This window comes from Armigeres subalbatus, chromosome 3, assembly GCF_024139115.2.
Source record: "Armigeres subalbatus isolate Guangzhou_Male chromosome 3, GZ_Asu_2, whole genome shotgun sequence".
Lineage (NCBI taxonomy): Eukaryota > Metazoa > Arthropoda > Insecta > Diptera > Culicidae > Armigeres > Armigeres subalbatus.
The window spans coordinates 169,841,918-169,856,016 of NC_085141.1; the positions used below are offsets into that span (position 1 = coordinate 169,841,918).

General features: G+C 39.5%; 1 protein-coding gene across 1 annotated transcript in view; it reads right to left on the reverse strand.

The window, feature by feature from the left end:
- The window catches only part of LOC134220685 (acetylcholine receptor subunit beta-like 2), a 34,778-nt gene that overhangs the window by 10,687 nt on the left and 9,992 nt on the right, over positions 1–14,099 (reverse strand). Inside the window, exons 7-8 of the mRNA XM_062699790.1 lie at positions 8,579–8,658; positions 7,203–7,312 (exon numbers count right to left, since the gene is read on the reverse strand). Coding sequence (XP_062555774.1) covers positions 7,203–7,312; positions 8,579–8,658 — 190 coding nt within the window. The remainder of the gene's footprint in view (positions 1–7,202; positions 7,313–8,578; positions 8,659–14,099) is intronic.

Below are 14,099 nucleotides of genomic sequence, written 5' to 3' on the forward strand. Positions count from 1 at the left end.
ATGATTATGCGCTCGAAATCGATAATTGGCCACATTGGCCACTCTTGGAGCCTATGAGGTGCCCTCGGGAAACCCGTAAAAGGGGACATTTTCGTTTTAACACCAAAATATGTCGTGTGGCGGCTCTTTTATCATGATTTTCCACCAAACAGATGGTCATGCGCTTGAAATCGATAAATGATCGTATTGGCCACTCCTTGTATATGCAAGGTGCCCCCGGGGAACCCGTAGGAGAGGACATTTCCGTTCTGACACCAAAATGTGCGGTGCTGCGGCTCTTTCATCATGATTTTCCACAAAATAGATGATTATGCGCTCGAAATCCATAAGTGACCACATTGGCCACTCTTGTAGCCTATGAGGTGCCCTCGGGGAATCCGTAAAAGACGACATTTCCGTTTTAACACCAAAATATGCCGTGCGGCAGCTCTTTCGTCATGATTTTCCACAAAATAGATGATTATGCGCTTGAAATCGATAATTGACCACATTGGCCGTTCTTGGAGTCTACCAGGGGCCCCCAGGGAACCCGTAGAAAGGGATATTTCCGTTTTAACACCGAAATATGCCGAGCGGCGGCTCTTTCGTCATGATTTTCCACAAAATAGATGATTATGTGCTTGAAATCGATAAGTGACCACATTGGCCACTCTTGGAACCAATGAGATGCCCACGGGGAACCCGTAGATGGTGACATTTCCGTTTTTATACCGAAATGAATAAGTGACCACATTTTCCATTTTGGAACCTATGAAGTACCGCCGTGGAGCTCATAGGAGAGGACATTTCCGTTCTTACTCTCACTCTTACTTAGGGCCGATACCCACGTAGCGTGTTTTCAAGCTGCGTGCACGCCGCGTCCACGCAAGGTATCCGGCATCAAATGTAGTCGTGCATACGTTTACGTGTGCATTACTCCATTTGATGCGGTACCTTGCGTGAACGCGGCGTGCCAGCAGCGTGAAAAAACTTTACGTGGACATCGGCCCTTAAAGACATGCCGTGCAGCGGCTCTTTCATTTTAATTTTCCATCAAATAGTTGGTAATGCTCTTGAAATCTAATATCAACCCGGGGGAACCCCAGGCCCAATTTCGGTAATTGTGGAGTGCCTTGATGAATTCATTGAAAGTGTCTGTGCACACAAAATCTAACTCACTTTTGAGGAACTTTTCCTCAACCGAATTGCTCGCAGTAAATATCACGGGGCCCTCCTTAGCCGTGCGGTAAGACGCGCGGCTACAAAGCAAGACCATGCTGAGGGTGGCTGGGTTCGATTCCCGGTGCCGGTCTAGGCAATTTTCGGATTGGAAATTGTCTCGACTTCCCTGGGCATAAAAGTATCATCGTGCTAGCCTCATGATATACGAATGCAAAAATGGTAACTTGGCTTAGAAACCTCGCAGTTAATAGCTGTGGAAGGGCTCAATGAACACTAAGCTGCGAGGCGGCTCTGTCCCAGTGTGGGGATGTAATGCCATTAAGAAGAAGAAGAAGAAGAAATATCATTCGACGAAAATCCTGCCCTATTGTTTCTTCTTCTTTTCTTCTTCTTTTCTTGGCCTTTTATCGATTGCAAGCGCATTATTATCTATTTTGTGGAAAATCATGACGACAGAGCCGCCGCACGGTATATTTTGGTGCTAAAACGGAAATGTCCCCTCCTGCGGGTTCCCCGGGGGCACCTTGCATGTACCAGGAGTGGCCAATGTGGTCTTTTATCGATTTCAAGCGCATTATCATCTATTTTGTGGAAAATCATGACGACAGAGCCGCCGCACGGTATATTTTGGTGCTAAACCGGAAATGTCCCCTCCTGCGGGTTCCCCGGGGGCACCTTGCATGTACCAGGAGTGGCCACTTTCGTCGGAAGCCCTCTCATGGACCATACATTACCGTTTTAAGAGAATATATGAAGAATTAGCGATTGAATGGCATATATGGAGCGATTTTTATGCTCCCCTTATATGACCGACAAGGTCCCCGTGGAAGTCGTTTCCCGGTGGCCATTGTCTCCAGAACCAGCATATTACCACATAGCCACAAAATTGATGAGTTTATCTTTCAAACGGTATATAAACTTTGTAAATCGGTCATAATTTAACTGTTTTATAAGCATTTACATTTCTGGGTCAATATGACCCCAACATCTTATTCGTAACTTTTTTTGTGGGGTCGTTCCTGTTGCACCTTAAAATACTTTTTTCATGTCAGATGCTTCATTTCCACAAAATATTAAAAGTCAAGAAATTTCAGAACGATCGGATTATCAGGTAAAAAGTTATTCTACTTTGAAGTTTCGTTTTGGGTCATATTGACCCCAACATCTTACTAAGGTTAAACTTCCGTTTCAGATAAAACGCGAAATGATAAACAGCCAAGTCTCAAGCATTCAATTTCCGAACAAGCAGAAACTTCTAATACTAGAACCCCAACACCGGACGATCATTCCAATTGAAGTTTAAACTTCTTCTACTTCTTCAATGGCTCTACATTCCAACTGGAACTTGGCCTGCTCTTCAACTTATTATATTAGCATTTGCTCAGCTATTATTTTAAAGCTTTACTATGTCCGCCATTGCATGAGTATGAATCTTGTGTTGCAAGTACAATGGATACACGATGCCCAGGGAGTCTTGAATGTTTCCAACCCGAAGACCGGACCGAGAATCGAACTCGCCATCTCCGGATTGGCAATCCTACGCCTTTGCTCGCAAGGATACTGGAGTTTAAACTTATTGTATTCCAATAAAAAGCATTTAGAGAATTTTAACGCGTGAAACCGCAAAAACATATTGAAAATAACGAACAGTTTAAGCACTGGTATCGCGGATCGAAAAGTTGCCAGAAAAGCAAGGGAGGGATAAGCAGAACAAGGTTAGCCGCACATCGGCATCATCACGTGCTAGTGCTGTGCATAACAGGCAACGATGCAACAAACCCGTGCAGGTTTGTTTATTTTCCCTAGAGCAGGAAAAACTTATGCCCTACTCTTTCCGTCGTCTTTAGTGGTCTTGGGAGGTAGGTCATAATTCTGGTTGCCAACCTAGATCAACGCCTGACCAACAACAGATGCAAAATTTCTCAAGTCACATAACGTAACACTGTAGTTGCACCACTGACGAGATTGTGATGAATAGTCGTAAAGTTTCCACGTGTAAAATGGCAGTCTAGCGTAACTTTGGAGTGCGCAACGGGCAACTTTTGGTTGTGGTTTATTCTTTTATTCTCCCTTGTAAGACATGCAACTTTGATGATAATTTTATTTACATAAAATGCACACGAGAGAGTATGTTGAACAGATGTTTTTTTTAACATATCAAACTTATCCAAGTGTCATCACCAAATTTATCAAAAAGAATATAAAAGGAGGCTTGCTGAGTACTCGATAATGCATGTTGATGCTTCGCATACCTGACTGATAGTATAACTCTTTAAATAGCAAATCCTATACCTACGTCTCCGTTAGTGCCGCATCACAGTGGCAAAAATCGTGTTTTTAGCGCGTTTATTTAATAGTACCTTTATTATGTGATTTAGCGTCATGGCGTCTTCGAGACATTTTATCAGTAAGTCGATGCGCTTCTGTGGAGGTATTTAGCCTTATGATACATCCCCCTAAAAGTGAGATGAAAATTTTATTTTTTCAACTTTATAACGTGCAAGGTATATGTCTTCGCATGAGTTGTAGCAAAAGTTCTTTTGAAAAACTTTGTCGAAGACACCTAGTTCGTAATTTCATTACTTTTGGAGGTTCATTGCTGTTTATGCCAACATACTTTGTACATGTTCGACGTACATATAAGCATACAAGCATATGGAGACGCATGGTGCATTGATTCATCAACTCCTTGTGATGGGCGATTAATTTCTGCGTTGCATAGTAGGAAATGACTTTTGATGAAATATGTCTTACATTCGGTTACAACTGTACTATTCAGGTAATAAATTAAAGTTTATTACTTGTACTTTGTTATGCGTATGAAATTGACTGCAACAATTTCCCCGTTGTCAAGTTGCAGTTAAATCAAATATGATTAAAAAACCCAGATTAATCCACCTAGCGGTGATGGTGCCTTTCTCGTTCGTTCAAAAGGTTTGGAAAAATCTAAAATAACACCAATATGTGGATTGGTCTTATTTTTCATATTTGTTTATATGCATAAAAAAAATTCTCGCCAAACGCAATTTGTTGCAAACAAATCGGATGAGCATAAGAGCAAAAAATGGCATTTTATTTTGTAGTTTTAAAATTAGTATTTTCGCCATAACTTTTGAATCAATTGTATGATCCGGCCAAGTTTCTATAGGAAACAATGGGACAGGATTCTGCGTCGAATGCAATCTGTTGCGAGCGACCTGAGAAGCACACATATTGCACATTAATCACAGTAACTTATATATGACCGGATTCAGTCACAATATGGTTACTGCAACCAGATTTGTTGAACGTGTGTTGCTTGGGGAATAGATGAAGTCTAAGTGCTAAAAAAGTGAGCTAGACTTTTTTGAACTCTTTTTCACAATAAATAGTAATTTTACCATAACTTCTAAGCCCATAGTCCAATCTGGCCAATTTTCAATGGGAATCAATGAGACATTCTGCGTCGAATGCAATTTAATGCGAGCAAATCGGTTGAGGAAAAGTACCTGAAAAATGAGTGACATTTTTTTAGCGATTTTTCCATAAAACAAATGGTAAAATTTTCGATCCCATAGTCCGATATGGCCAATTTTCAATAGGAAACAACGGGACAGGATTCTACGTCGAATGCAACTTGTTGTGAGCAAATCGGTTAAGGATAAGTTCCCGAAAAATGAGTGACATTTCTTACGCGATTTTTTCGTATGAATTTGTATTTTGGCCATAACTTTCGATCCCATAGTCCGATTTGGCCAATTTCAAATTGGAGACAATGGGACAGAATTCTGCGTCGAATGCAGCTTGTTGCGAGCAAATCGGTTAAGGATAAGTGCCCGAAAAATGAGTGACATTTCTTACGCGATTTTTTCGTATGAATTTGTATTTTGGCCATAACTTTCGATCCCATTGTCCGATATGGCCAATTTCAAACAGGCAATAATGGGACAGGATTCTGCGTCGGTTAAGGCAAATCGGTTAAGGATAAGTGCCCGAAAAATGAATGACATTTTTTACGCGATTTTTTCGTATGAATTTGTATTTTGGCCATAACTTTCGATCCCATAGTCCGATCTGGCCAATTTCAAATAGGAAACAATAAGATAGGATTCTGCGTCGAATGCAACTTGTTGCAAGTAAATCGGTTGAGTATAAGTGCCCGAAAAATGAGTGACATTTTTTACGCGATTTTTTCGTATGAATTTGTATTTTGGCCATAACTTTCGATCCCATAGTCCGATCTGGCCAATTTCAAAAAGGAAACAATGAGACAGGATTCTACGTCGAATGCAACTTGTTGCGAGCAAATGGGTGGAGGATAAGTGCCCGAAAAATGAGTGACATTTTTTACACGATTTTTTCGTATGAATTTGTATTTTGGCCATAACTCTTGATCCCATAGTGCGATCTGGTCAATTTAAAACAGGAAACAATGGGACAGGATTCTGCGTCGAATGCAACTTGTTGCGAGCAAATCGGTTGAGGATAAGTGCCCGAAAAATGAGTGACATTTTTTACGCGATTATTTTGTATGAATTTGTATTTTGACCATAACTTTTGATCTCAAAGTCCGATCTGGCCAATTTCAAATAGGAAACAATGGGACAGGATTCTGCGTCGAATGCAACTTGTTGCAAGCAAATCGGTTGAGGATAAGTACCCGAAAAATGAGTGACATTTTTTGAGTAGTTTTGCGCACACACACACACACACACACACACACACACACACACACACACACACACACACACACACACACACACACACACACACACACACACACACACACACACACACACACACACACACACACACACACACACACACACACACAGACATCACCTCAATTCGTCGAACTGAGTCGATTGGTATATAACACTATGGGTCTCCGGGCCTTCTATAAAAAGTTTGTTTTTGGAGCGATCATATAGCCTTTACCGTATACTTAGTATACGAGAAAGGCAAAAACCAATAAAACTAAAATAGCTTTTTTATTTTTCTAGTTTTTCAGTCGCAATACCCACCAAACAGAGTATTTTAATATTATCTAAAACTTTCTAAAACATGTAAAAATGTAGAAAGGAAAATGAAAAAAAAATAGAAAAAATTATTTTCAAGGGGTTGTCAGTATAAAACGTAAAAAAAATCTCCAAAAGTAACGGAATTACGAACTTGGTGTCTTCGACAAAGTTTTTCAGGAGAATTTCTGCTACAACTTTTATAAAGAATCAAACCTTATATGTTGCGAAGTGGAAAAAAATAATTTTCCATCTCATTTTCAGGAGGATTGATCAATAAGCTGAACACCTCCAAAGCGCATTAACTTAGTGTTAAAAGGTCTTGAAGAGGGCGGCCCATCAAAAAAATTTAACAAAGTTTTTCCCATACTAATTTGAGCCACCCTAGTGTGTATGTATGTATGTATGTGTGTGTGTACAAAAAAATGTGAGACACACTTTTTAGTACTTAGCCTTATCCGATTTGCTTGCAACAGGTTGCATTCGACGCGGAATCCTTTCTAATTTTTTGCGTTTCGGAATTATTTGAAAAACATTGTTTTTCACAATTTTTCCAAGGGTCCCCCCTTGGAAAAAAAATCAAAATCGAAAAAAAAAATATTTTTTCAAAAACTGAACGCAAATAGAGTGAATTGATGGAAAAAAAACTGAATCTATCTCGCTAAAGTGCAATTTTAACCTATCTTATTTGCTTTTCTTGTTACTTTATATAATATGTACACGAGAAAGGCACCATCACCGCTAGGTGCATTATTCTGGGTTTTTTAAGTCTTGCAGTTAACAGATATAGCATTTTATACAACTAACAACAATTTTATTGAGAACTAATAGATAATACTGCTATCATTGCGTTTCGAGCGTGTGTCGGGAAGAAGATTCCCTTTATGAATATCCGTCGGTACCCATAAATTGTATCAAAAACCCTCCACATTGTGATAGTTTATGTTGAAGCCTAGATTCAATCGGCAACCTTGAAAACGATAAAACCAATCCATACATCACTACCGCCTACTCACGAACCTTATTAACAATAAACACACTCACCTCATTGTCCTTATCAGCATCCTTGATGTGTTGGGCAATAAATCTTACTGCCTGTATTGCAGAGAGCACCTCCTGTGATAATTGCTTCGGTATGACGTTATCGTTTTCGACTGCAGTCCGGTCCAAAACAATGGGGGTGTACGCGAGATGACACAAAAAAGCATGAAATAAATCATATTTTAATTATAAATTATCACGCAGACTAAGCACGCTCTTTCCACTTCATGAGACTGGCTGGCAAGGGATTCCTCCGTACTAACGACTGAACGAGTGGTGGAGGTATTAGCACAGCTCTTGCATGGCAGAGTTTGCATCGCACAGTAAATGGGCAGTTCAAGAACCCCATGTACACTTTTTTTTGTCAAATCTCGTATTAACTTCTGTTATGGATAAATATTTCAGAATATTTAAAATTTAGCGAATAGCAAAAATAGATACACAATTTCCCACAAATTAGATATTTTTCTAGACAAAAAATTAAAAGCAACAGAAAATCAATAAAGAGCAATAAAAAAAAATAAGAAAATCTTCTTGGAAAAATATAAAAATGCAGTAAATATTTCGAAAATAGTTACTTATTTTCACTAACGTCAAGTTGAATGGTGTTTGTGTGTCAAAATATCTTTAGTTGTATTGATGAGTGTGATTAAAATTTGGTTTTGAACAATTTACACAAAACATGAAAAATTCACGAAACCAGCAATAAAACTGAGCATTTTTTATCGTAATTTTATCATTATGGCTGGGAATTTGGTTTCATCAGTACCCGCTAAGCTGCGGTGGACGACGGAGGTCCTTCGTAGCTTAGTAGGGAAATCACCTTTCATGCGAACTGGGGTTGTGGGATCAGAGCCCACCGAAGGGGCGGTTACCCTCCAACACCTTTTCCGAACTAAATCTATCACATGTTGTACATATGCATAATCAAGTTTCAGACATAGTAATTAATTTCCACTCCGGGTGGCTTAATACCCGGCATATAGGCAATTAACTTTGAATGTACTATCACAAATGATGTTCAGTGGCCACAAATCCCGTTTTCTGTATTTGCATTGAATTTTGACGTATAATTTTTGACCCATTTATTAAAATCCCACGAGTAGCCTTTTTAAGTCTTTATTATATACATTTGCAGCCCTCTATGTTGGCTTTTATCTCTACGTGAAACTTATATGACACCGATTTCATAACATTTTCAACGCCATTCTTTAAAGTGCTGTCCCTAGCCGCCAACAAGATTCACCCTACCAACGAATTTAGTGAAAATAATTTCGTTAATCTTTACATAGGTCATATGCAGTACGAAAGACATCCAATTAAACCAGCTGACCCGAGGACATCTTACAAATTAAATAAAACTCTGTGTGAACGCTTACCTGAACCGTGCGGTAGACTCATCCCAATGTTATCAAAGCTGTCGCCACCCTCCTTGAATTCTCCAGGAAAATCACTGATACTGTAAATTAAAGAGGATGTGGAAAGAGAAGGAGCATTAATAAAACTTTCTTGCCGCCAGACCGAAAGCAGGCGGATATACACATATAGTACGGGAAATGGGTGTACTGATACCCATGCTCTTAGCCAGTGCTTTGGTGTCAGAAAATAGCTGATGTAGGTGTGTGATTGTGCGCTTCTGTTTAGAGCAACCACACTTCAATGATGGTACCCATCTATCTTTTACGATACCGGGAGTCCTTTATCTTATAATTTATCTCTTCGCATACCATCTAAACCATGTGAAAAGATCAAGAATAACCTAATGAATTTAATAATAATAAAATAATACTACAGCGCAGATGAGCAAGCACGCTTAGAAGACGTGTCGGGTAATTTAATGAAACGAGTTCATATATATATGGTTTAGCTACGACATTTTACGGATGGATGGTAAATCGCAAGTTAACTTTTGATTATAACATGCTTAAGAAAATTAATCAATATATGAGTGTGATCAACACTCCTATAGGTCGTCGCTTGCATACAATTATACAATTCGAAGTTTGGTAACGATAAATGGATACACTGAAATCGAGTTCGGGAAACGGGACGCCTAAAAACGCGTAGCCAAATCCCAGAGACCATGAAAAAAGCGTGAATGCCGAAATGTAAATGAAATAAAACCCACAAATGTTCTTCTTCTTTTTCTTTTTCTTCCTTTTCTTTTTTTTCTTCTCATTATCCTTTTTCTTCTTCTTCTACTACTTCTTCTTCTTCTTCTTCTCAATGGCTCTACATTGCAACTGGAATTTGGCCTGCTTTTTAATTTAGTATTCTATTAGCATTTCCGCAGTTATTAATTGAAAGCTTTTCCATGCCCGTGTAGCATGCGTATCACGTATGTCACAGACCCTAGTTCAATTCCATAAAATCGCATTCCTTGCGGCATGCCGTATATAATTCTAGACTCCATAATCCAGCGACTCATCAAGTCGATGCCTTTTGCAATGCTTATGCACTTCGTTTTGGAAGTGTCGTTTTACAGAGTCATCGCTTTATGGTTGTTCCCAGGGCAAGCTGTTCCCATGCTACCTGTCGCACGCTAGTGCCGACGGTGTGATTTATATAATGACTTCAGGTACCTCCAAATGGGAGCTCAAGTTAAGTTAAGAATTTGAATTAATAAACAGTCTAGTTTGAACGTTCGACGAGTGTGTAACGTTTTAAAAGATATCACCCGCCGAACAGTTAACCTGTTACACCCGCCTTTGCATGAGTATGTATCTTAAGTGGCAAGTACAATGGATACACTATGCCCATAGAGTCGTGAATGTTTTCCACCCGAAAACATCCTAGACCGCATCGAAAATCGAACTCGCCATTTCCGGAATGGCAAATCTACGCCACTGATTCCACGTAGACGAGTTCTGCAAAACGACTGAGACTGATGGACTTAGCAAACACAGCGAACATGCAATCGAAACTGTTTATTTCGATTTCCAGGTGGCGTGGAACCGTGTGAAGAGCCCGGAGAACTTCGAAACATACGACCGACAGCTTGTTCGTACTGTACTACCCCCACTCGCATATCAGTCCCATACCGTTTTGAGATATTCGTTCATCATTCGTTAGATTACCGTAAATCGATTTAGTTTATTCAAAACATTGTCTAGTTTTGTGCAATCAGGTCATGTTAATTCTTAATGCATATGACTTGTCATTCATGGACATTTAAAATCGCAATTTTTATTATAATTTATGTAAGTACGTTAGAAATAAACACTATTCAAAAGTGACGAAAAGTCAAATGGGACTGTTTTGCGAGTGGGGGCAGTGTGGTGATGTACAATATTGAGCATTTGTGAACATTCGTGACTTTAACTGAATTCGATAAACTAATATAATATTAACATCCCTACTTGAAATTGAATTCGACCACCTCACCTGCTTAAAACTGTTGCAGATTTGTTAAGCTACCCATAAACACATAAATGTCGCATGTTTCCTAGTATTCCTATTCATATGAGACTGCTATATACAACGTGCCAAAAATACAACGTGCCCCGAATACAACGTGCCCAAACATCATCTATTTATCGACTTCAAAGCCGGGACCAGCTATGGTCGTTCGGGACCAGCTATGGCAGCTAATCCACGAGAACGGATTTCCGGATAAACTGATACGGTTGATCAAGGCGACGATGGATCGGGTGATGTGCGTAGTTCGACTTTCAGGGGCATTATCGAGTCCCTTCGGAACGCGCAGAGGGTTACGGCAAGGTGATGGTCTTTCGTGTCTGCTATTCAACATCGCTTTAGAGGGAGTAACACGAAGGGCAGGGATTGACAAGAGTGGTACGATTTTCACGAAGACCATCCAGTTATTTGGTTTCGCCGACGACATTGATATCATGGCACGTAACTTTGAGAGGATGGATGAAGCCTACATCAGACTGAGAAGCGAAGCTAAACGGATTGGACTAGTCATCGACACATCGAAGACGAAGTGCATTATAGGAATAGGCTCAAGAGACGTCAATGTAAGCCACCCACCACGAGTTTCTATCGGTGGTGACTAAATCGAGGTTGTTGAAGAATTCGTGTACTTGGGCTCACTGGTGACCGTCGATAACGATACCAGCAGAGAAATTCGGAGACGCATCATGGCAGGAAATCGTACGTACTTTGGACTCCGCAAAACGCTTCGATCGAATAGAGTTAACCGCCGTACCAAACTGACTATCTACAAAACGCTTATTAGACTGGTAGTTCTCTACGGACACGAGACCTGGACTACGCTCGTGGAGGCGTTGCACTGGGAGTTTTCGAAAGGAAAGTGCTGCGTACCATCTATGGTGGCGTGCAGATGGCGGACGGTACGTGGAGGAGGCGAATGAATCACAAGTTGCATCAGCTGTTGGCAGAACCATCCATCGTTCAAACCACGAAAATCGGAAGACTGCGATGGGCCGGGCACGTAGCCAGAATGTCGGACAGTAATCCGGTGAAAATGGTTCTCGAAAGCGATCCGACGGGCACGGTGGATCGATCAGGTGGAAGACGATTTGCGGACCCTCCGCAGACTGCGTGGTTGGCGAAGTGCAGCCATGGACCGAGCTGAATGTATTGCAGAGGCCACTCCGGCCTTAGTCTGGTAAGATATAAATAAATGCTATATTTTTAAACATACTATTCAATTTTAAAAAAAATGTTCTAGGTCCGCCTAAGCTTCAATAGGAGAGTGTTTTAGCGATACTGATTTATTTAAATAATGTTGTCCACCAGACACACTGTGGACAATTTTGTAGCAAGAGGTCGTACACTAATAACATAAGCCTTTAGGGGGGATGGGGTTCGTCATTTTCTCACGTTACATTTAAATAAAACTTGTTTTTTTTTGGAAAAAAAATTTACATGGGGGGAGCAGGGGTTGAAAACCCAGAAAAAATGCTTACGTAATTAGTTTACGGCCCCTAAGCAATTCCAGAGTCAAAACCGGGTTCTTCCACTGACCTGAATTCTTCCGATGTTTTAAAAAATTCCTGGGAATAAACTTCTACCATTTTTTCGTAAATAACTTAAATAATTCATTAGGAAATACTTTTCAGGAAATCAAGAATACTTTTAGAAATTTCTATAGAAACTTCTATAGAATCTCTCTTATTTGAGGTGTTACTTTGATTACTATCGAAAATTTTTACCACAATTCTTGGACAAAATTTACCCAGAAAATCTCCCGGAAATTATTCCGCAGATAAATCAAGAAATTACTTTGGAAATTTAAAGAAGGTAATGTAACGTGACGTCGCTATTGCCCGGATTTTGGTTGTTTTTTTTTTTCGTGCATTAATTGTTTTATAATTCGGCTAGAGCAAAACTTTATATTAGTAAAGCTCTATTGCACCTCGGCTAATTGTGGAATATAAATTGGAATCAGTTCTCTGTAAGAAAACGGAACATTTTATTTTGCGGCAGTCAATCCCGATCATTATGGAGAATAAAAAAGTGTGTAAAAAGTGCTCTCTGTGTATTGATGGACAAAAAGACTTATACACTGTTTGCGAAGGTGATTGTGCGTGTCTTTTCCATGCCGAATGTGTGGAGATCAGTGAACACGACTTGGATGTTCTATCACAAAGATCGCAAAATATAATTTGGATGTGCGATGCTTGTATGGACAAGTTCCGAAGGGCGAGAGACGGTATTCGACCTGTGACTACTACTGATGAGAATGCTGAGAAAGCGAAAACGATCGAGGAAGAGGTAAAAGATCTGCGAAGCACAGTGGATAGAATTTTGATTTCGCTCTCTACTATCGCGCCGACGACTCCTGTGTGCGGTGCTGTATCACATTCAACGCCAATCACGTTGAATTCACTTTCCAGCGGGACGAATGAAAGTAATGCGACTACTACAAATGATGATCACCTCCAGCCGACACGAAATTCAACAATCGACGAGAACTTTTCCTTGTTTATTTCAAATATCGATCCATGCGTTACTGAGTGGGATATTCATCGTATGGTTTCTCATGCCTTAGATAGCAATGAACCCGAATGCATTGATATTGTAAAGTTGTGTAAGAATGGAATGGTGGTAGAACGCGTGATTTCATTTCATTCAAAGTGGTTCTAAACAGAAAATGGAAAACTCGAGCTCTAAATTCATCGACGTGGCCAGTTAACATCAAGCTTAGAGAATTTGTTCAAATGCATAACGATACTTGGAGACCCTAATTGAAAATTTTTTATAACAAAATGGCTGATGAATCACTGTTGAACTGTATGAAAATATGAGTAAAAGTACTGGTGTATGTGATGAATTACGATTATATTAAAAGTATTGTATAGTATAAGTATTGTTTGTTTGTGAAATAATTGTATGCATATGATGTGATTTGATATTTTGTTTTTAAAGTGTTAAGTTTTAAATATTCATTAAGACTAATTAATGTCAGATGAATTAAACAAATAAATAAACAAATGTAACAAAATTTCGAAAATTTCGTCGTTGATTCCTTTACAAATTCTTTAAGGAATTTCTTCAGAAAATCTTCTACAAATTCATTTGAGAATTCCTGTAGGAATTCTTCTAAAAAATTCTTGAAATTCCATTAAAAAATTCTTTGGATATGGAACCAACCAGTCTTTACTGTTCCTTTAGATCCTTGCTGCAGAAAGACATTCCCGCTATTGCCGAAATCCGATGTTCCCAAGAAACATTCGGCTAGGATTATAAATGAAGCTACTTGCACTTCCGAAAAAATAATCTCATCCAAGCGAGGATTGATATGGATCGCTTTTTGAATCTATTCAATATTCCGGCCAATCATTGACCTTTTTATTCCAACAGTAGAATGTTATCTGAATCAATTGACTGTTTCATGGCTCCTTCTTGCAGAAATTGTATCTTCCTATACATAATACGGCCATAGAAGATACAATCACTGTGCTGCAGTGA